At 41.7% G+C, this 23,872-nt stretch overlaps 1 protein-coding gene across 2 annotated transcripts in view; it reads right to left on the bottom strand.

The window, feature by feature from the left end:
- me1 (malic enzyme 1, NADP(+)-dependent, cytosolic) overlaps nt 1-23,872 on the bottom strand; it is a 532,089-nt gene that overhangs the window by 412,179 nt on the left and 96,038 nt on the right. The window contains exon 1 of one of the 2 annotated variants that reach the window (XM_085997487.1): nt 19,797-19,896. The exons of the other annotated variant lie outside the window; for it this stretch is intronic. Within the exon in view, the coding sequence (XP_085853613.1) occupies nt 19,797-19,805 (9 nt within the window). The 5' untranslated portion in view covers nt 19,806-19,896. Of the gene's footprint in view, nt 1-19,796; nt 19,897-23,872 lie in introns of those variants that run through there. 2 annotated transcript variants of the gene reach the window in all.

Genomic DNA, 23,872 nt, shown 5'->3' with positions numbered 1-23,872 from the left:
TAGCAAAATACTGCAGATGCTGGAAATCCAAAATAACAGAAAATGCTGGAAAAAACTCAGCAGGCCGGGCCACATCCGTGGAGAGAAATTAGAGTCAACGTTTCAGGTGAACCCTTTATCAGGACGAAAGAGGCACAGTGAATGAAATAGATTAAGAGGCCAGGCTGGGAGAGAACAAGAGAAGAGGAGACATTAAGAGGTATTCAAAATGAGACGAGATGGTGATAGGACTAGTGGAGACAAAAGACGGCTCTAGATTAGGTGCGAAATGCAGGGGTGGATAAAAAATAAGTAAAAATGTAATAGGGGCCGAGGTTATGATCTGAAATTGTTGAACTCAATAGAGTCCAGAAGGCTGTAAAGTGCCTAATCGGAAAATTTTGTTTTTGTACCATGCAACAGTAAACAAGTCAGCAGCTTCTCAGATATATTTTCGCCCAGACAAGTAAGCTTATCCATCATGCAGCAAAACTGAAAATAATGCTCATGGCGGCGGCGAGAGAGGGCGAGAGAGAGTACTTGGACGTCTCCCAATTGTTACTGTATTTTATAGCATAAAATGCTAGCAATAAAGCTATTCCTGACATTTGAGTAGCGCTATTATGGGAATTATTCCCATATCATTTGAATATTTTTACCCAAAGTGGTCAGACTAGGACATAAATATTTCTTTGTTCAGCATGCTAAGAGTTAAACTATACTAGAAAATAATAGGCCCACTTGTGCAGTATGGTTGTAGTTAAAGTTTCCAAGTCAGGAGGTGATTATTGGCTTTGGTACAAACCTCAACCCCAAAGTTTCCATCACTCTTTAAAGTACTATTTCAATACCTTGCAATTTAGTGTCAAAGAATGTACTATAGACATTATGGTTTGGATTCCACACAAATTTTGACAGTAAAAAAGAAACCTGCAATGTTCCCATATGGCACCAATCAAGTACGTCAGTATGCTATAAACAGCTAGCAGTAAAACATCAGTGGCAAAATTGGCACCACCACTGGGGTAAAACGAACATAAAATATGCCTATTGCTTATATACAGGCCGACAACTAAATTTATTTGAAGTTAGTCACACAATCCTAATCATTATTCTGTCTAAACAAATTAACAGCCGATTTAGCATTGTACCTACTTATGTATTAAAGGTGGGGAAAGCAAGCAACTGGTGACAGCAAGCTAGTGACCAACACAGTTATTCGGTGTGCTTCAATACAAGGCCCAAAGTTCAACAGAAGCAGACCTAGTATAGTTAGAAATAGAAGCAGTAGGTACTTGTTAGGAGTTAGTCGTGTCACTGAAACAACGTGGAGTAGGATATCTTTGGCATTGATGGTAGGGCTTCTACACTTTACAATTCACAGTAACTAAATTGATGATCAGAACTATCTGAAATTAGGTCGATCTGCAGAGGCTTCAATTTTCCTTTATGGAGCAGATCTTTCTTTTCATCACCCGTGTCAACGACGTGCAGGCGGTCATGTCTTTTCAAACAAAACCACCAACCGTCTGTTTCAATGTCAATTCTTCACACCATCCCAGATATATTTAGTTCATTTAGTGATTCCAATCACACCACAAGCTAAACATCCTCCAGCATTTCCAGTTCATGAGCTCTCATTTCCACCTTTGTCCATGTCCTCCTCCTTCTCATGAACCACAAGTGTACATCCAATAATGGACCTTTCTCCTGATAGATGGAGCAGTTTATCCTTCATTTCTAAGATGGCCACACCATTTCCAGAAATTTAATGCAATGCAAACTGGCCAAGCTTAGAGGATACCAAACTTGGAGGGCAGTTAAATTTGAAGATGTGGCTTGAGAATTACTAAATAAATTAGACAAAATATATAAATGGGCTAAACAATGGCAAGTGACAGAATATGGGGGAGGCATAAAGTGCAGCACACGAGCAGGGGAGTGGGGGGCAGGGGTGGAGGGAGAAGATAATACAAGTACTCCATAAAATGATTTGAAAATAGCCAAGGATGAAGTTGAAAGAGAGATCTAATGGTGCTGGTAGACTCTCAACATATCCAAAAATGTTGAGCAGCAAACAGAATGCTGAGTTATATCACAAAAACAGTAGAGTACGAGTCAAAGGATGTCATGCCAAAACTAGAGTGCTCTAGCCAAACCACTCATGTATATAGTGTCCAGTTCTGATCATCAAGACAAAGAACTGGGGGTGGTTCAAGCTGATCCCTAGTCAGAGGGCTGGGTTATCATTAAAGACTGGAGAAACTTGTGCTTTTCCTTAAAAGCAAGTGACTGAGAAATTATATGATACAGGTATCCAAGCTAGTAAACAGTATGGAAAAGGAACTAAAGATAAAAGCACAGGGCAAGTGGAAACAGGTTCAAACTAGCAAATGGCAAATTTAGGACCATTGGAAAGCGGTTATCATAGAAATTTCCAGCACAGAAGGAGGCCATTCGGCCAATCATGTCTGCGCCAGTCAAGAGCTATCCAGCCTAATCCCACTTTCCAGCTCTTGGTCCATAGCCTTGCAGTTTACAGCACTTCAAGTGTATATCCAAGTACTTTTTAAAATGTGATGAGGGTTTCTACCTTTACCACCTTTTCAGGCAGAGAGTTCCAGACCCCCATCACCCTCTGGGTGGAAAAAAAGTTCTCAACTCCCTTCTAATCCTTCTACCAATTACTTTAAATCTATGCCCCCTAGTTATTGAACTCTTCCTGTCCACTCCCTCAGCCCTTCATAATTTTATACACTTCAATTAAGTCTCCCTTCAGCCTCCTCTGTTCCATAGAAAACAACCCCAGCCTATCCCATCTTTCATCATAGCTAAAATTCTCCAGTCCTGGCAACATCCTTGTAAATCTCCTCTGTACCCTCTCTAGTGCAATTACATCCTTCTTGTAATGTGGTGACCAGAACTGTACCCAGTACTCTAGCTGTGGCCTAACTAGTGTTTTATACAGTTCTAGCATAACCTCCCTGCTCTTATATTCTATGCCTCGGCTAATAAAAGGAAAGTATCCCACATGCCTTCTTAACCACCTTATCTACCTGTCCTGCTACCTTCAGGGATTAGTTCTTCACTCAGTGAATTCTGGGTCATGGGGGTAAGAATCCCATCACTTAATCACCGATTTGTCGGGGCGGGGGGGGGGGGGGGGGGGGGGAAAGAAAGGAGAGAAAAATGTAGGGTCTTTATGGATCATTGAACCAAGGTTAGGCCGAAATGGTCTTTCTCACCCGTTTTTATCTTTTGATCTCAAATTACAGCAAAAATTCCTGAGTGCATCTGCAAATCAGATCTAAGCAAATTTGATCTGTGTAATGAATGTTGCTTTCAAATTTAACTTGTGGCAGTTTGGTTGTGAAGTAATCTATTTAATCAGTCATACAAATTTTAGGTCTAATTGCCAAAATGTAATTAATCAAAATGATTAACTTCTAGCCAATTTATTCATAAAATTACAAATTACTGAGATAATTCATCTGTCTCTTATTCTGTGTAAAAGGGCTTCAAGTATACCTGTTAAGTATAGCTAAGCTACATGAACCAGGGGCTGAATGCTCAGCATTTAATTCCAATATTGCAGTCGAGGAACTGGGTCATTTAATCTGGTGTTTATGCAGCAGAAAATCTTTATAGGCAACAAGACAACATTCTTCCAAATCAGGTAGGATTATTTTTTAATACTGATTTTATTCAAGAAATAATTTGATTTAGACATGGATGTTGGTTAAAAAATACTAAAATGTTGCAATATGCATGACTTTCTGGTATTAGTTGAAAGCTGCTTTGCAAAGCTCAAAACTTCTGGAATGATGCTCTGATAAAAAGGCCACACTGGAATGAGAATTTACAGACATGTCAAAACAGGCTTTTGTGAAATCTATTTAAAATGTGTTAAAGTTTCAGATGGCATATAATGTACTGCAGCTTTCTTTCAAAATCCTACTTAAATCATGTGATTTATTTATTGTCAAATCAAAAAGTTAGCAATTTTCACAAAGTGATTTTGTAGGATTGTATCAAGTAAGGATTAGTGTCACATTTTATTTTCAGAATTTAGAAAGATATTCTTCAAAGCTGCATTTATCTAGACATATCTACACAACATTGTCACCTGCATTAAACTACATACAGTACATCTACAATGCAGCATGACATTGATTTCCTCAAATTACCTGTCAATTTAAAAAAAGTGAAATGTATTGTATTATAAAGCAGTCTACATTATAGATGTAGGCTCTCTGACAGTCATTGCAGTACTGTACCAATAAATCATTTTTCCACAAACATCAAGATAACAAATGTGGAAAAATGGGACTGGGAATACTACATGTTACTCAAAATATAATGTTTTAATTTTTTTTAAACTGCCAAGGCACACTTTTTTGAAGTGTCAAGCCATTTTTATTTTATTAACGTACTAATACATCATCTTTGGCATTGCTCACAGGTTATCCAGATTTTCAATGCTTACCATGGTGCCACTACAACCTCAATGTAGCAATACTTCACACATCAGTATAATAGTAGGCCACAGGATAAATAAGGAACCCTTTCATGAATTAGGTACAGATAGAAATAAGGATTACCACTACAAGATCCTGATCGCTCTGGCTGACAGACTGCATACCTCAGGCTACAAACTAAATGAAGTTTAAATAATATTGAACAGAAACAAAAGGGCAAACAGAAATGTCACTAGATTACTATACTTCCAAAAAAAAAATCTTTAGCAGTACTTTAAACAATTTGCAATCTTTAAATGAAATGATTTTACAAGACAGACAAACTGAGACTCCTCAGTTTGTCTCGTCTCATGTGGAAGTATAAAACAAGGGAATTTTCAAACTGGAAATAGACTCCGACTTCTGTGAGGCAGGTTCTGAATTATCCGTCAACAGCAGCAGATACCCCGGGCAATGCCTGCTACAACAGATTTCCACTCCGATTGTTTAAAATTGCTGACCCACCATCTTCTTACAACCTGGTACATGTGACTGAATGAGCTTGCCCTACATGGTGGGAGTCATACTCCAGATAAAATGTGGCATTTTTCTAGACTGGCTGCTTCCAGCAGTAAACAATTTAAAAGAGATCACAACAAAGTCCAAGACACAAACTTGTACAATGGCACATTAGAATATAGTATGCATGATTCAAAACAAAGCTCTCCACTTAGTCACATGCAAGTTATACTGTAAATATTTCTGCTCTGCCTCCATAGTAAATTTGCTTTATTTGCTTAAGATACATGTATTTCATTTTTTGTTAAATTCTTCCCTCAACATTCCTTCCCTTTCCTGTTATTTACACATTTAAGATCTTTTTTCTTTCCCATTTATTTTCCATAGTGGATTTATGAGAGATAATTTTAACCCCCAACACAGGCGGGTTTGGTTCAAGAGAGGTTAAAAAATTAAAAATCTGAAACAGGAACCTAGCCCGCCTCGAACACGCCCCACTTCCGGTTTTAACTGAGGCAAGATGAGGAGCAGGCAACCAATCCACCCGCAGGAGGAAGGTCAGTCATTGAAACCTTTTAAAAGGAGGCTGTGTGCCTCCATTTTAACAGTGTTTCTATTTTTCCGCTACAGTTGGCTGGGTTTCCCAAGCCTCAGGAAACCCAGCAGGTAAAAGGAGGCGAGAAGGACTAAATCCATGAGGCAAGTGCCTTTGCAGCACTGCTTGTGGGCCAGGAGGAGGAGTGTTTCCTCCAGGCCCAACAAGCTTACTTGTAAACACCCACCCAAGTGATCAGACTCCCCACCACCATCTGACACACACCACCCACACCCCCGTCCGACAGGCAGCCAGTCAGTCAATCAGGCTGGCTGTGGGGGTTGGAAACCTGGAGGAAAAAAAAGTGTACTTCTGGTTTTCCTGTCCATAACTCCTTTCCCCCCCTCCCACCCACACAGAATGCACCTCAGAGATAATAATGGGGCCATAGTTCTTCCATCAAATCTACTCCATGGTGTCGTGTTCTGTTCATAATGTTTTATGAAGCAAGATTACCTATCTAGTATCATAACTAAATCTTTTATACACTCTGCATGACCCTGGAATCTTTGTAGGGCAAGCAAACTTTGACAATATTCTAAATGTGGCCTAAGTAATGATTTCTGTAGGTTTAGAATTCCCTCTGCTTACACTTCCAAAAAAGTTACAAGAAGAGATTAGAAAAATTGGGGGCCATTTTTGTTAGAGCAGAGAAAGTTAGATGATCATCCGATAGAGGTGCTCAATGGTGATGGTGGAGGTGCAGAATAGGAGGCAGACCAGGTGTGTTGGAATAGTCAAGCACCCACATGCCACAAAATGGAACCATGGAGTTGCTGGAGTACAGAAAGAAAGCCATAGATCTCACATAACTTAAAAACAGATGCACAGGGGTATAAAATACTTCAATACTTTGCTCCTAAACTGTGAAAGAAAGTAATTCTGAAGGAAGGTTCATCAATCTGAACTCTCTCTCTTCACAGATGCTGCCTGACCTAAATCGAGAGTTTCCAGCATATTCTGATTTTACTTTAAGATGCAACAGTTTTTCCATTGGTGCACATAGCCATCATTACCAGATTAGAATAACAAACAGCTGGTTTCTACTAATAAACTTGCTTTCTCATGCTGATCAAAGATGATTCACATACACAAATCAATTTGCATAGCAGCTACTTGGGAAATGTTCCATGGAATGTGGCCAAGATGTACAAAAGCAAGTAGGACGAAAAGCGGCTGTAAGAGCAACCTCCAGTGGTGGCATATGAAAGATTGCACCCTCCACACCCACCTATTTTTAAAAAAATAGTAAACTTACATTATACAAGGGAATGGAAAGAGGGCGAGCAGAAACTAACTGTTCTGAAAGCAGGTTAGACAGCTCCAGCATGGTGCTTGGAAGCACGCTGCTAAAACCACTTACATAGTAGATAATAATCAAGTTGATAATCAGTTTTGCGGTACAGAAGCACTTATGTCTGTCATCCCACATCAGCAGAGCACCATGAATCAGATATGCTGACCACCATGCCAAATTCTCCAATTCACCCATCCTGTCAGGTGTGCAGTCTCAACATTTTTAATATGCAAGGAGTAAGATGTGGCAGAACAGCTAGAGCAAAACAGCAAAAGACGACAAGGAGAGATCAAATCAGTGTCATTTTAGCATCTGTAGATTAGATAATTAGAGGCAAATATTCAACTTACTAAAACCTAATTTGCTTGGTTTTTAAGTGTATGGCAGATCATACATGCATGCAGCATACCATTCTGTGCTAGGTTACATGTTACACCAAAACCAGCAAGAACTGTAGTGTTCAAGAACCTCACTTTGATAGCTCCAGACAAGTATCTGCCAATTATTACTTTTTTTTAAGTTGCTCTCTGGATGTGGGAGACCCTGACAAGGTTGAATTTATTGCTCATCCCAGGTGTCCCTGGAAAGGCGGTGAAGGGTCTTCCTGAACTGCTCTAGTCCTTGTAGTAATGGTGTTAGGGAGGGAATTCCAGAACTTTGGTGCAGCAATGATGAAGGAAAGGCAATACATATTCAAGTCTGAGACTTGGAAGTTAGGCGCACAGGAAGTTGCTGCTCTTGTCCTTTCCTGCCCCAAAAAACAAAAGCATATTTTTGAAAATTATATCTAAAAAAGTCCAGGGATGTATTTTAAAATACTGTGATTAAAGCCTTAAACAAAAATCAAAATATGGAAACATAGAAGCTAGGAGCAGGAGTAGGCCATTCGGCCCCTCTAGCCTGCTCCGCCATTCAATGAGATCATGGCTGATCATCCAAATTCAGTACCCTGTTCCGGTCTTCTCTCCATATCCCTTGATCCCTTTAGCCTTAAGAAATATATCTAACTCCTCCTTGAATATACTTAATGAATTGGCCTCTACTACCTTCTGTGGTAGAGAATTCCACAGGTTCACCACTCTCTGGGTGAAGAAGTTCCTCATCTCTGTCCTAAATGGCTTACCCCTTATCCTTAGGCTGTGATCCCTGGTTCTGGACTCCCCAACCATCGAGAACATCCTTCCTGCATCTAGCCCTGTTAGAATTTTAAGTTGCAATGAGATCCCCTCTCATTCTTCTAAACTCCAGCGAGTACAAGCCCAATCGACCCAATCTCTCCTCATAAGTCATTCCTGCCATCCCAGGTATCAGTCTGGTGAATCTTCGCTGCACTCCTTCCATGGCAAGAACATCCTTCTGCAGATAAGGTGACCAAAACTGCACACAATACTCGAGGTGTGGTCTCACCAAGGCGCTGTACAACTGCAGCAAGACATCCTTGTTCCTGTACTCAAACCCTCTTGCTACGAAGGCCAACATACCATTTGCCTTCTTACCCGCCTGCTGCACCTGCATGCTTACTTTCAGCGACTGGTGCACAAGGACGCCCAGGTCTCGTTGCACTTTCCCCCCCCCCCTTCTCCCAATCTATTGCCATTCAGATAATAATCTGCCTTCCTGTTTTTGACACCAAAGTGGATAACCTCGCATTTATCCACATTATATTGCATCTGCCATGCTTCTGCCCAATCACCCAACCTATCCAAACCATACTGGACCTTCTCGGCATCCTCCTCACAGCACACACGCCCACCCAGCTTTGTGTCATCTGCAAACTTGGAGATATTACATCTAGTTCCCTCGTCCAGATCATTAATATATATTGTGAATAGCTGGAGTCCAAGGACCGATCCCTGCGGTACCCCACTAGTCACTGCCTGCCACTCGGAAAAAGAGCAGTTTATTCCAACTCTTGTCTGCCAACCAGTTCTCTATCCAAGTCAATACCATGCCCCCAATCCCATGTGCCTTAACTTTACACGCTAATCTCTTATGCGGGACCTTATCGAAAGCCTTCTGAAAGTCCAAATACACCACATCCACTGGTTCTCCCTTATCTATTCTACCAGTTACATCCTCAAAAAAATTCCAGTAGATTAGTCAAGCACGATTTACCTTTTGTAAATCCATGTTGACTTTGTCCGATCCGGTCACTGTTTTCCAAGTGCTCTGCTATTACATCTTTTATAATGGACTCTAGCATTTCCCCACTACCGATGTCAGGCTTACCGGTCTATAATTCCCCGTTTTCTCTCTACCACCTTTTCTGAATAGTGGGGTAACATTAGCTACCCGCCAATCCATGGGTATTGTTCCAAAGTCTATCGAATTAACTATTTAACTATTGTTAAAAGTAAAATATAAGCCACAATGATTAATATATTGGGCCAGAATTTGGGGTGGGTAACAACAGCGAATGAACAGCGCTCAGTTATTACCCCTTTGAAAATGACCGCAACTCCAGGATGTAACACGCGCATCCACAGAGACATCCTGAAGTTGTGGTCAGTCAGTCAGTCAGTCAGTCATTCACTGCTCAGACACTGGCTGCGCTGTGACCCATAGCCGGCAAGTGTAATCAGTGAAGCCGATGAAAACTTGGGCTTTTCCACGGTAATATTGTTGATCAATAACCCATTAAAATGTTAGGCCTTGTTGGATTAGGTGTAACTGGGGTTTTAACAGCGTATTGACCACTAAACAAACATTATGACCCTGAAAAACATTTAATTTTGTGGAGTGTGAAATTTCTCCATTATGATAAAAATTACAAGAAGCTTTAAAAAATGTTCAAAGTTTGTAACATGATATTTCAAGTTCTATGCGAAAGCCCCGATCTTCATTTTGCCCTCTAACATTTTTTAAAAATCCGAATAAAAGCAGCTTCATTTCCTAGTTCCCAATCTGAGAATTCTGCAATGTGATTGGCTGCTTAGACAACTTGTTGGCATCACAGCAGATTGCACTAGGGATTTCCCATTATGCTGTGCTGAAATCACTTGCACGTCAACAAAGGCAAACTCCTTTGCGTCACCACGGACAGCAAATTCTAGGCCAATGTACAGTCACTTACCCACTTTCTAGACTAGAAATTTTTGAAAAACCAGAAAATCAAAGCTCATAGCATTGCGTTAGAAGTCTCCCTTACTCAAAGAAAAACACAATTAGCCATATAAATTATCCTCGTCAGAACAACTACTTTTATTTAGTCAAAGATATCAAAATCAAATATGTCTATTAAAAATGGTGAATGGTTGCATTAACAGAGTTGGTATAGACACCATGGCCAAATAGCCTTGTTTTGTGCCGTGAATGCCAGAAGACTGCCCAACTCCACTCCCAAAACCCTATTAGGACCATCACCTTCAAACTCCAGAAACTCAACTTGTTCAAAACTCTGTACATATCCTGTCCTGCACTAAAACTCCCATTCACCCATCGACCCACAATGGCTCCCAGTCCCCCAATGCATTCAATTCAAAATATCTATAAATCCATTTATGGCCTTGCCTCACCTTATCTCTGCAACCAGCTCCAGCAGTTACTCAGTTTCACAAATCTCATCCTTCAAACTCTAGTCGCTGTGTAAACCTCTCCCTTCACCCCACCACTGTTGGCAAAACCTGCAGTTATATCAATCCTACTCTTCCTAAACCCTTTCGCTTCTGTGAATCTACCTTTAAAAATCTCAAAGCTCATCTCTTCAACTCTGCTTGGTTTACCTCATTCTAATGTTCTCACTCCTGTGTGTCCATTTTCATTATGCATATTTGTAAAGCACCTTGGGATATTGGTTTTAAAACCAAACATTTTGACTCATCCGGCGCTTCAACAAAAAACTTTTCTTCCTTTGATGTCAAGGATCGCAAGCTTCGTCAACTCTTGGACACCAGCACCCCTCCGGAACCACCTTCCTAGTAATTTTCCTCTCTGATCCCATCCCTTCTTCCAATCTCACCTCTGCCAGGTTTTCACTATCCCCTCTGACCCCGAACGATCAGTCCTCAAAGGCCCAAGCTTCATCCCCTTATGCCCCCATCGCAATGAATTGCAAGCTCGGCACAATGCAGAGCTCTTTTTCCATCGCCTTTGTCTCCGTGCCCACTTCTTTGGCCAGGAGTCTTCCCCCCCCCCCCCCCCCCGCACACCTGACCCTTTCTCCCGCTTTCTAAGTTCTCGTTCTACCTGGACCCCGCCTTCTGGCCTCTTGCCTTCTCTAAATCTTTTCATTGTCACATCGGCAGTTACCATCGGCAGTCTCAATTTCTCTGCTCCCCTCTCACTCCAACCTACCTCCCTCTGAACTTGCAGCACTCCGTTCTCTGATCCAACCCGAACATTATTAAACCTGCTGATAAGGGTGGTGCTGTTGTTGTTTGGCGAACCGACCTCTACTGTGCGGAAGCTGAACGCCAACTCTCCAACACCTGCTCCTACCTCCGCCTGGACCATGACCCCACCAGCAAACATCAAGCCATTGTTTTTAAGACTGTCACTGACCTCATCTCCTCTGGAGATCTCCCCTCCATGGCCACCAACCTCAGTCCCCCCAATCCCACTTCTACCTCCTTCCCAAGATCCACAAACAGGACTGCCCTGATAGACCCATCGTTTCAGCCGCTTCTTGCCCCACGGAACTTAGCTCTTCCTATCTCGACTATTTTTTCCTCCCCTTGTCCAGTCTCTTCCCACCTACATTCGTGACTCTTCAGACGCCCTCCGTCACTAACAGTTTCCAGTTTCCTGGCCCCAACCATCTCCTCTTCACTATGGACATCCAATCCCTCTACACCTCCATCCCCCACCAGGACGGCCTGAGGGCACTCCGCTTCTTCCTTGGAGAGGCCCAACCAGTCCCCATCCACCACCACCCTCCTCCTCCGCGTGGCTGAACTGGTTCTCACATTGAACAACTTCTCCACTCACTTCCTCCAAATTAAAAGGTGCTGCTATGGGAACCCGCATGGGCCCTAGCTATGCCTGTCTGTTCATGGGATATGTGGAACATTCTTTGTTCCAGTCCTACTCAGGTCCCCTCCCTCACCTCTTTTTCCAGTACACTGATGACTGTATTGGTGCCGTTTCCTGCTCTTGCCCTGAACTAGATAAGTTCATTCACTTTACTTCCAATTTCCACCCTTCCCTCACCTTCACATGGTCCATCTCAGACTCTTCCCTTCCCTTTTGACTTCTCCGTCTCCATTTCTGGCAATCAGCTTTTGAAAACAGCCACTACAATCCCACTGACTCCCACAGCTACCTGGACTACACTTCCTCCCACCCCGCTTCCTGTAAGGACTCTATTCCATTCTCCCAGTTTCTCCGTCGCGTCTGTTCGGACGATGCCACCTTCCATACTAGTGCTTCCGACATGTCTTCCTTTTTCCTCAACCGAGGATTCCCCTCTACTGTGGTTGACACAGCCCTTGACTGTGTCCGTTCCATTTCCCACACTTCTGCTCTCACCCCTTCCCTGCCCTCCCAGAACCACAATAGGGTTCCCCTTGTCTTCACCTTTCATCCCACCAGCCTCCACATTCAACGGATCATCCTCCACCATTTCCACTACCTCCAACGTGATCCCACCACCAAACACATCTTCCCCTCACCTCCTTTCAGCATTCCGAAGGGACCACACCCTCTGCGACACCCTGGTCCACTCCTCAATCACCCCCAACAGCCCTTCTTCGCCTGGCACCTTCCCGTGCAAGCGCAGGAGATGCAACACATGTCCTTTTACCTCCTCCCTTCCTACTGTCGAGGGCCCCAAACACCCCTTTCAGGTGAAACAGCGATTTACTTGTACTTCTTGCAATTTAATATACTGTATTCGCTGCTCACGATGCGGTCTCCTCTACATTGGAGAGACCAAATGCAGATTGGGTGACTGCTTTGCAGAACACCTCCGTTCAGTCCATAAGGGGGACCCTGAGATTGTCACTTTAATTCTCCGTTTCACTCCCACTCTGATCTCTGTCCTCTGCCTATTACATTGTTCCAATGAAGCTCAACGTAAGCTCGAGGAACAGCGCCTCTCGATTAGGCACTTTACAGCCTTCCGGACTCAGAGTTCAACAATTTCAGATAATAATCCCTGCCCCCATTTTTCATGCTGTATGATTTTTGCCATTCCCATTTGCAACATTTTATCTTTCCTGCCTCTAACATTTTCACAGTATGTTCTTTCAATTCCTTCCTCCCCTCCTAAACCCCACCCCCATCTCTGCGCCTGCTTAATATGTTACATCTCCAGCTTGTTCCAGTTCTGAAGGGTCTCAGACTTGAAACGTTAACTGTTTCTCTCTCCATGGATGCTGCCTAGCCTGAGTATTTCCAGCATTTTCTGTTATTTCAGATTTCCAGCATCCACAGTATTTTGCTATTGTATTAAAAAGGTACTGTATGAATGCAAGTTGCTTTTAATGCATCTTCAAAAAGGATTTTGAATAACATATCCAAGATTGCTTTAATCCAATCAATCAGTCTGCAGCCAGCAGGCGGCCAGATTGAAGCTCCACAATAGTGGTTTGCTACTAGAAGTGACCACTTTTCTAGCTTCATTTGGTATGCTCACTTCCTGCCTTATTTTGATTGAATCAGATCTCAGATCAGGTGCAAGTGTGACATGTATTTTGCATTCAAGACAAAGCCTGTAGAGCAACAGACCACTGCATTCACTAGACAAATGTGTCACACATTTCCTATATAATAAATGATATGACTGCTCCTGCACCCTATAATTTTCTTTGACGTGCATTGCAGAAAATGAACAAAATCCAGGAACACTAAATACCCAAGCCAATATTTCAACAGTCTTAACATCTGTATGAACTTATCCAGTATTTATTTAATAGCAGAAGCCTCTTAACTGAACCTTGTGCGAGCCCAGTGTTAACAATTAAACTTTGCAATCTTAAAGGTGCACAATCTATACCACTCCAATTTGATGGCACAGCAGTGTAGATGGGAGCAGAAAGCTGCAAAGTGACATTGATAGATTAAGTGCGTGAGCAAAACTATGGCAGATGGAGGTCGATGTGGGGGAAAGTGTGAGGTCATACACTTTGGACTTGGATAGATCAGAATATTTTATAAATAGCAATGTGCTAGGAACTGTGGAAGAGCAGAGAGATTTCGGGGCCCATGTACAGAAATCACAAAAGCTAGTGGACAGGTTATCAAGACTTAGTCAATAGAAAATTTTAAAAGGCAGATTTTTGTTAGGGAAGAATATTAACGCATATGAAAGAAAGGCAGGTAAGGAGTGGAGGTACAGATCAGCCACGATCTAAATCGAATGGTGGAACAGGCTTGAGGGGCTGAATAGACCCAGTCACTCAAAGGTTGGACATCCCCAAACTAGTATACAGTATGTGCATTTTTTATACTTTTAAAGATCTCTAAAATTTGAAGACAAAAAACATTCAAATGACTGAAAATTACTGAGAGCAGAAGCCATTATTAGCAGTTAATGCTTCCAATAATGGCTTCTGCTCTCAGTAATTTTCCATTGATGTATCACACTAAAGGGGAGATGGCAAATTGCTTGCCCTGGCATGTTCTGTGAATGACTACCCTTGCTGTTAATTATAAAAATTTCTATTTTTTTTTTTTTTTATATGCTCGATGCAGGCGAAGAGGTGTAGTCTGTTCAGAAAACAGTTTTCCTTTGAAGAGGAGAAAGCAATTTAGGAGTCCAAAGGATTTTCAAAAAATATTTGGAATGGTTTGTTTATTCACCTTTATTGGTACCGGTTGCTGGCGACCCATGGCGGATTGATTTTCATGTATACTTCGTTCCTTATTGGAAGTTTATCTACTCTCCCTAGCTTGAATGTGGTACATTCCCTACTTTAAAAAAAAACTAAATACAAATGTTTTGTATACAGCGACAGAAGTAGTTTATAGGTGAAGGTAGTTTATATGATTATGGTACTGGACGAGAATGCCAGCGGTTGAGTTCAAATCCAACCATGACAAGTTGGGAAATTCAATTCAGTAAATCTTGTAATTTGTGGCCTACCACCAGAGATGAAATGATTATGAAAGCTGCCAGATGGTCATAAAAAAACCTGATTCACTAATGTCTGTCAAGGAAGGGAACCGACCACCCCATCCAGTCTGGCCCACATGTGGCTCCAGTCCCACTCTACGTGACTCAATGCCCTCAGGGCAACTAGCTGGGCAGTAAATTAAGCTTGCCAGCATTGCCCACATTCGGAGACCAAATAAAAAAGTATTGCACTATTAAATAAAATTCAGAATCTGATCCAAGGGATCTTATGGGATTCCTTGCACAACTCATTTTGAAAAGTAATCAGGTACAGCCATCAGCTCAGTAACAATTCTTTAAGGAGCAGTTAACAGGGAAAATTAGTATATTGCTAAACAGCTTAGAAGCAATATTTAGTTTTCTCCTCAAAGTATTGTTATAGAACTATGTCTGGTGTTAAGTATTGGTTAAATAAAATCATTTTCTCTTTTGTACAGGACTTGAAGTCACAATGTACCTAGGCACCGATGTTCCTGAAATTTTAAAATCGCCAGCATTTTGACCAATCAGTGCTTTACTCTGCTGTATGGTGACTCAGTGAACAGAAATTTCCAAAAGCAGAAGAGAATTGGAAGTCGTTACTGTAATTTGACTCATTTAAGGCTCAATACAGTGTTCCGCTTCAGTCACACAGATTCCAAGTTAAATAATTTGCAAGGAAAGTTAGAAAAATTTGCTGCTCAAGCTCAAAAAGGCAAATGAGGAACCCAATATAGGATGTATACAAGATACTAAGTGGAATAGAAAAGTTTGATCCAGGAGTATTTCTAGTTGAACCATGATTGTAGGACAAAGGGACATATATACTAACTGAAAAACCATGATCAAGACTGGTTACAGGAACTGTCAAGTAAAGCCATCAAAACAGGCTAGAGCTAGTAGCATTTTCTAAAAAAAAGTCTTTCCAGAATAGGCATAAGCCAAGACATTGCAAGTTTCTTAAAACTTACATTGGAGAGAAATCAGGGGTTACCCTTTTCAGAACAATATTTTAGATTCTGACCAGCAGCAGAATTTTCAATAGACTTTGAGATGTGATATTGCAAATGGACGTCATGAATTCCAGTTCACCTAGACTTAACACGGTTCTGCCAGAATTAAGTTCAACAGCCACAGCTATGATTTCTACAATGGTGGTACTTTCACGTTAACCATTTCTTCTCAAGTAAACAAAAAACCTGCAGATCTGGCACCTAGTGAGGCAATGGGACATGCCAATGTCTGGATATTGCTAGGAGAAATTTCTGTCGGAAGCTGCAAGTGATTCTTCTCAATAGTTCTTTTCGCCAATGACTTTGTCCGTCACTATCAGTATCAATCACATCTAAAGCGGTTTGAGCTACCAAAGCAACTTTTGACTGCGAAAGCAGTGAATGTCAATACTGAAGTGGTAGCCCCAGGGATCTGTACTGGGGCCTCAGCTTTTCACCATATCAATGATAAAAGAGTGTTGTATATCCAGGTTTGCAGCTGACACTAAGTTAGGAGGCACAGCAAGTTGTGCAGATGAGAGCAGGAAGCTACAAAGGGGTATAGATTAAGTGAGTAGGTAAAACTATGGCAGACAGATGTCAATGTGGGGAAGTGGGAGATTAGCCACTTTGGAGCCGAGAAAGACAAATCAGAATATTTTCTTAAACGGTCAGAGACTAGGTCTTGTGGAGCAGCAAAGGGATTGAAGTGTCCATGTACACAAATTACTAAAAGCTAGTGCACAGGTACAAAAAGTAAACAAAAAAAAGTGAGGATTTGATGCTCCAGTTGTTAGATCCCATTTGGAGTACTGTGTTGAGTTTTAAGCTTTAATACTCGAAGGATATATTGACCAGGAGGTGGGGTGGGTAATACAGTGCAGATTCACCAGAATGATAGCAGGGCTTAAAAGGGTTAAATTATGAAGACAAGTTCCATAAACTTGGCTTGTATTCCTTTGCGTTTACAAGGTTAAGGATTGATCTGACTAAGGACTTTAAAATAACAGGAATTCAATAGGATATATACAATTTCCTCCAGTAAGGAAATGCAAAATAAGGGGGCATAATCTTAAAACTAGAGCTTGGCGGTTCAGAAGTGAAATCAGGAAGTACATTTTCCACACAAAAAAAAGGTAGTGGAAATTTGGAACTCACTCCCCAAAAGGCTGTGGATGCTGGATCAATTGGAAATCAACAGATTTCTGTTAGGTAATTGTATCAAGGGATATGGAGCAAAGCTGGGTATGTGGAGTTAAGGTACAGATCAGCCAGCAAAACAGGGTTGAGGAGCTGAATGGTTTCTGAACATGAAGACCCAAATTAGGATAAAGTGTCTGCGATTCTGCACTTGAACCTTAGTAAGGGAGGGCAGCTTCAGTTTTAATGGTTTTGTTCAGTTTTTAAGATAACCAAAGATATACTCCTTCCTTCCTCCCTCTGTCAAAGCCTTTTAAATTGCCAAAGTAACTTTGTCTTTAGCAGTGCTGACTGTCTGAGGTTCCCTGGCAGGATTCCGCAAGTGCGATTCAAATATTTTAAATGGAAGACATTAAAATAGGATGTGAAATTCTTCAAAATCCAGTGTAGCAGTCACAGTTTAAATGAATTAGGACATCTGCATTTTGGCTATACAAATTCCTTAGAATTGTGTTGTACTTCAAGCTTCTTTTAAATTGTTCTGCTCGAGTTGTAGATCTCTATTTTTAAATCTTTGATTCCTTTTACTCTCTAAAGTTTCCATCTTAACCAGAATAGATTTTAATAGGGAGTAGAGTAGCTAATTGTTTTCAGAGATGTTGAAAGACCCATTGTAGCGTGTCCTGACATCTGTTTTTCCATCTACAATGGAGAGGGATGAAGGCTCTCATTATGTGTGTGAAATTTGATTACTTTTGTTAGGCAACGACAAAGGGATATGAACCAAGGAGAGAGTTCCAGATTTCCACTCCTTGTGTGGAAAACATGCTTCCTGATTTCACTCCCGAATGACCTAGCTAATTTTAAGACAGTGTCCCCTTTTTCTGGATTACCCCACCAGAGGAAATAGCTTCTGTGTATTGCCGCTATCAAACCCTTCTTTAATTATAAACACCAGAGTTACATCACCGCTCAACCTTCTAAACAAGTGAATACAACCAGAGTTTATGCAACATGTCTTCATAATTTAACCCTTTATGTCCCTCATCATTTTAGACAGTGTGATGCTTGGTAGAAGTTGGCCTGGAAAACTGGTTTTTATCCTTCGGCTTGCAGTGCCTCGGTCAGTACTGCAGTAGACTCAAAAGCAGAGGAGTGCTAGGTACAGGTAATGCAAAGGAGGGAAGGTGGAAGTGGAATGACAGTCAGAGCTGACAGGTATGTGCACATCCTATGTAGTACCAGTCATCAACTTTAGGGCTCATTTTGTAGGAGAAGTCAAGACATCTGACACTACATGGTGTATGCTTCATCAACAGGCATCAGAAACACCAATCATGCATCTCAACATTAAGAGCACCCATTTTTGTGCTGAAGGCATGATTTAGACAACTCAAAACAGCTGAACCAACAGTAAACTACTGAACAGAGTACAAAGTGTCAGAAACAAACTAAATTTGAAAAATCAACATGCAACAGCTGAATGTTAAACACAGGGGTGAATGGGACAAACCACCATCTTATGCGCATGATACCTCACATTTTTAAGATATAGACCAGCTTTCAAGGGAGGTGTCCAATTTTGGGGATTTCCTTAGAGCAAAAAAACCAATACTAGTCCACTGTGGAAGTGTGTGGACAATACCTGGAAAGAATGTGCGTCAATGCCTTGTGTTGTGGCTATTTGGACCATAGGTGTAATATAATAGACACTTCAAATGAAATGTGCACCAATGCTTAGGTCTTAGAGGGCCCAAGAATCATCTTAGGAGCAAGAACTCCTCATGTCATCAACATACTCTGCAGAGAAAAAGGGAAAACCCAATGAGATCTCTAAAGAAGGAAAGCAGTTTCCCAGCACCTCAAAAAAAGGCCTCTGAATTGGTGATACCAGCATTAATATCTGAGCAAATGGGCTACCTGCAGTTGAAGCTCGTCAGGGTTTCCTGTTCAACATTTAAATGAATTTCCTCAGTCCCATCAGCAGTTTAAGGATAAAAACCCAGTCATTGACTACTCAGAAAATAATTGTACTTCTGCCCCGAGACAGCAGTTGTCTCGTTTGCCTTTATTACTAATTTCTACACATATTGCCTCTGCTATTCCCTCTTCTGCTGTAGTGATTATCATTGATAGATGTTGCATCATCCCTTGCCAAATCACTCCACTGGTTAGCTTACCAGGAACATAGTCACAAACTCTATCCACTTGGCTTCATCTCATGCCTATCTTATACACAAGCATGAATACTTGATTAACTATTTAAAAAAGTTGCACCAGTCTCTTCACAAATGGGCTACAGTACCCTTCATGATCCAAGTTTAAGATAGTTTAATCCAGGGCCAATAATTGCACCATTTGGCAGCACTGGAAGTCATGTAGTTTCCTCATTGCAGAAAATATACACAGGACTAGAAATGTAGATTTAAAAAAAAAAAAAAAAATCTAGAAACAAACCAGAAGGGATTAATTTACCGCTTTCAAACTATCAGGTAAAACTTTCCCCTGCTGCACAATGCTTCAATGATGCCTCTTTTCTGCCAGAGCTGGTCTGCTGTTGCTGGCAAAGGTTCTCCAAGGAACTCTCTGCGGTGCAGAAACACAAAGGGCTTTTACATTGTGGCAGTGCAGCAGACAGTAAACATCCCATTCTCCCACTGTCGTCTGCACTTTTCTTTGTCTTATAACACTCCTGTGAAGTGCCTTGGGGTGTTTTACTATGTTAAAGGCATTGCATAAATACAAGTTGTTGCTGCATTAAAAAAATTTGAATGCCGTCACTCACCTTATTCATGTAGCAGCAGAGAGTGCCACTCTTCCTCACCCACCACTAATCCCAGTGTGTAGAAACCGTCTCTGTATTCGCTAACTCCACTTTTGTCCAGCGCCTGATGGAGAACAGTGGCGGGGGAAAATTAAACCAGGGTGTTTTGGTGGTGGTGGTTGGGGGCGGGCGGGGAAAAGAGCGGGGAAGAGGGAATAGAAAGAAAGCAGCGGTAGGAGCTACACAGTGATATGGCCTAAATGAAATTCATAAAATATAAATATTTATTGCAGCTATAAACAGAGTCCTTAGAACGTGTTTATTCTGAACAAAAACAAAGTACTGCAGATGCTGTAAATCTGAAATAAGAACAGAAAATGCTGGAAATACTCAGCTGTTCAGGCAGCATCCGAGGAGAGAGAAACAGTTAACGTTTCAGGGCGATGGCCTTTCATCAGAAATGGATAAAGTTAGAGATGTAACAGGAAGAAGAGGTAGGGAATGGTGGGGGGGGGGGGGGGGGGGGGGGGCGGGGGGAGGGAAAATGAAAAGAAAAAAGGGAAGGTGTCCGATAGGATAGAAGGCAGGGAGATGAAATGACAAAAAGGGATGATGGTGCAAGGAGAAGGCAATGGGACAAGTAAAAGAAACAAAAAGATGGGTCGAGGAGGTATAAATGGAAATATCAGAATCAGCAACAGCTGCCGTCTGGTAAAAATGGGGGCAGGGGTTATTATCTGAAATTGTGGAACTCAAATGTTGAGTCCAGACGGCTGTAAAGTGCCCAATAGAAAGAGGAGGTGCTGTTCAAGCTTACATTGAGCTTCATCAAAACAGTGTTGGAGGCCAAGGACAGAGGAGGTCAGAATTAAAATGACAGGCGACTGGGAGCTCAAGGTCACGCTTGCGGACTGAACAGAGGTGTTCCACAAAGCAGTCACCCAATCTGCGTTTGGTCTCGCCCAATGTAAAAGGAGACTGCATCATTAGCAGCGAATACAGTATACTAAATTGAAAGTACAAGTAAAGCGCTGTTCCACCTGGAAGGAGTGTTTGGGGCCCTGGACAGTGGGAAGGGTGGATGTAAAAAGGCACAGGTTGCATCTCCTGCGCTTGCACGGGAAGGTGCCATGGGAAGGGGAACAGCCTGTTGCGGGTGGTAGGGCCAGGGCATGATAGAGGGGAACAGCCCTTACAGAATGCTGAAAGGTAAGGGAAGGGGAAAGATGTGTTTGGTGGCGGGATCATGCCGAGGTGGCAGAACTGAACAACTTGTGTCCTTTCCCTATTTTATTAGTCACTACTAAAAAGGATGTGTTCACGTAATCAAGGCTTATGGAAAACCAACCGTCATTAAATCTTCTTTGAAAAGAGACAATGGAGTTTACTGGAGCAGAAATCCCATGTCAGAGTCTGAACACATTCAGGAGGCAGGGGAATCTGAAGGATGGCTTGGCATTCTCAGTGTGGGAAATTGTGGGCAACATTGGCAGCCTCAGCATGCAAGTACAGCCACATGCATGTGGCTTGGGCAAGTTCCAGAAATATCCATCTCCTAGTGGGCGACTTGGCTGACACTTTATTTCCACAATAAAACATAGTAACTCCCTGCCCTGGCAACATTGGGTAAATACATGTATAAACTATTTTAATCTTAGACAAATAACCCTTGATGTATTGAAAAAAAAAGTTTCCATAACTCAATCCTTTCCTACATCTAACCACTTGCTGTGTCTCATTAAATCCAGACAAGCACTACAGTACCTTTTGTTCAAAATATGAAATGTTTTCTTCCCTGTCTATCTTACAGAAAGAGATATATAACATTTACAGCGATAATTGAACAGTCTTGTACTTAACACAAACAAATGTGTTTGTAGTGTCGTCCTCCAAAGCCATAATGCATTTGCAGAATCCAATGTCCTGGATTTAAGACTTCTGAAGCAATAAATAGTTCTTAAAGCAAAACATTCTGTATTACAGAATGCATTAAGGTAAACAGAACCTAGCATGGCAGCACTGGGTCAATACATCAAGTTATTCAAGCGACTTTAAAGCTGTGCAGTTCGTCATCACAAAGATATGCTGAACCACATAATGCAACTTAGCTGGGGCAGTTGACAGAACTGCTCATCCTAGTAGTCCAAACCCCGATTACAAAAGTTCTTTTGAATTTAGGAACAGGAATGGCTAAAACCTGTGGGACCAGACTTTGCAGCTGGTAGTAAGTGAGAACAGCGTTACTACCAACGTTCCAGCAATTTTTAAGCGTTAAAAGTAGACCCACCAGCAGCCTCTGAATTCCATCTCCATTACCTAGTGCTAAAGTCTACAAAAGTTGTCTAACCTGAACATACAAGTATGCAAATTAAACTGTGCACATTCCTAGGTGGGAATACTGCCCTGTATTCTGTTTACCCCTTTCTACAGCAGCAATGCCAACTGTCAGAATAAAGCTAACTTTTTAGGACATAATTTCTAGCACACTCAGCTGTTGCTCATACTCGAGGTACAATTCCAGCTGCATGTTCCACTGGTAACTAGCAAGTGCAGCGAATTTTAGAACCTGTCCACAGAACATTCTGCCAAAAAGGTCTGAAGTTCTCCCACATCCAATACGCTGCCACCTTCAGGTGCCTGGTTTTACAAACCAAAACAGGTTACAATTAATGTCCCAGTATATGGCTGAAGGACAAATCCTTCCCAAAAATGTGAGAAGGGGGAAAAGGGGGTGGGAAGAGGAAAGGAAATCCACATTCCAATGATTAAATAAGTCAAGTCAATTCTACAAGGAGTAGATTCTTTGTTGCGTGGATATTGACCAATTTTGCTTTGGCTTAATGCTCACATTAATGAATGCTTTCCAGCCTTTAATCCATCTGGGGTACAAAAGTTGCAAGTTGAGTGCATCAGCTATTCCGTCGAGTACAGTGGTGCTGGTCGCTCCATCAAGTGGTCAGAGCATCTGGAGTTGGAGTGTACCCGTACTGCCAATATCTAATTATACAAAAACTTAACCCAAGTGTAACAGTAGGGCCTCCTTGTGATCTGAACCGAGTATCACGTCGCGCACACATACTCTCCGCCAAACTTTCTGAAGGCGGTCTGAAACACTGGAGACAAGATCCGATACAAATAAATAGTTAAGCTACTTTATTTTAGAGAGTTGGCGAACATCGTAAAGGATGTAATCAAATCACTACAGAACGCTCAAGCAAGATTTTTTTTATTTTTTTTATTTTTTTTTAAAAAAAAACAGCACACTACCCCCATTGGCAAGCTCACTTAACTTTTCCTGGTCAGTCTTGGATTCTGATCAGCTGGAGGAGAGTGAGCCTGTTGCTAGACAAGAATTTCTCCCCTGCCCTAGCTATCTGACCGATTGACTATGCAGAAAAGGAGGGGCAATCGGAGAGTTGTTCCTCTGCCTCCTCTCGCAGTGGTCAGTAGGCCCAACAATAAAACCAGTTACCTCCTTCTCTTTCACTATTTCCCCCCTTTCTCCATCTTCACCCCCACCATTTAAAAAAACTTGTGCAAAATTACCTCATTTTAAATGAACACATTAACATAGCTCATTCCCAGGTCCTTTCCATGAAGGAAAATTCATCAAAAATCGTGCAGTGTGACAACAAGCTTATGCTGTAGTCTGCAGTGAGTATGAACTCATTATTTCCATATGCCTATAGGGTCACATTTATAACGCACGCTGCATCTAGACTTCCCCGCACCCCCTACTCTGACCCCTCCCCCAAAAGAAACTACCTGGATACACAGCTCCAGCTACGTTTCAACCTACTCGGGTCAAATCTTAGACAACGGTCACTGCTTATTCAACTGTAGAGAACTCTTAGATCCATTAATCATTTCAGTCTGATTTACTGCAATTGATCATTGTGTAAACAAAATAGTCAGACTTAGAGTATTGTGTTTCCAGTTATAATCCATATTACACAAGGGCACAGCTTCAAAGCTTCTTTCCAAAAATAAGTTTAAAACTGGGATGGGAAGTAACAGGGTCTTCAAGTCCTTAATCGTATAAAGCACTTGCACAGGTCCTGCAGTTGGGAATGTATTACAACATTAGACACTACCCA

This window comes from Somniosus microcephalus, chromosome 9 (assembly GCF_052327205.1).
Source record: "Somniosus microcephalus isolate GS21.2 chromosome 9, FLI_Smic_1.0, whole genome shotgun sequence".
Lineage (NCBI taxonomy): Eukaryota > Metazoa > Chordata > Chondrichthyes > Squaliformes > Somniosidae > Somniosus > Somniosus microcephalus.
This window is presented reverse-complemented; position numbering and strand designations above follow the sequence as displayed.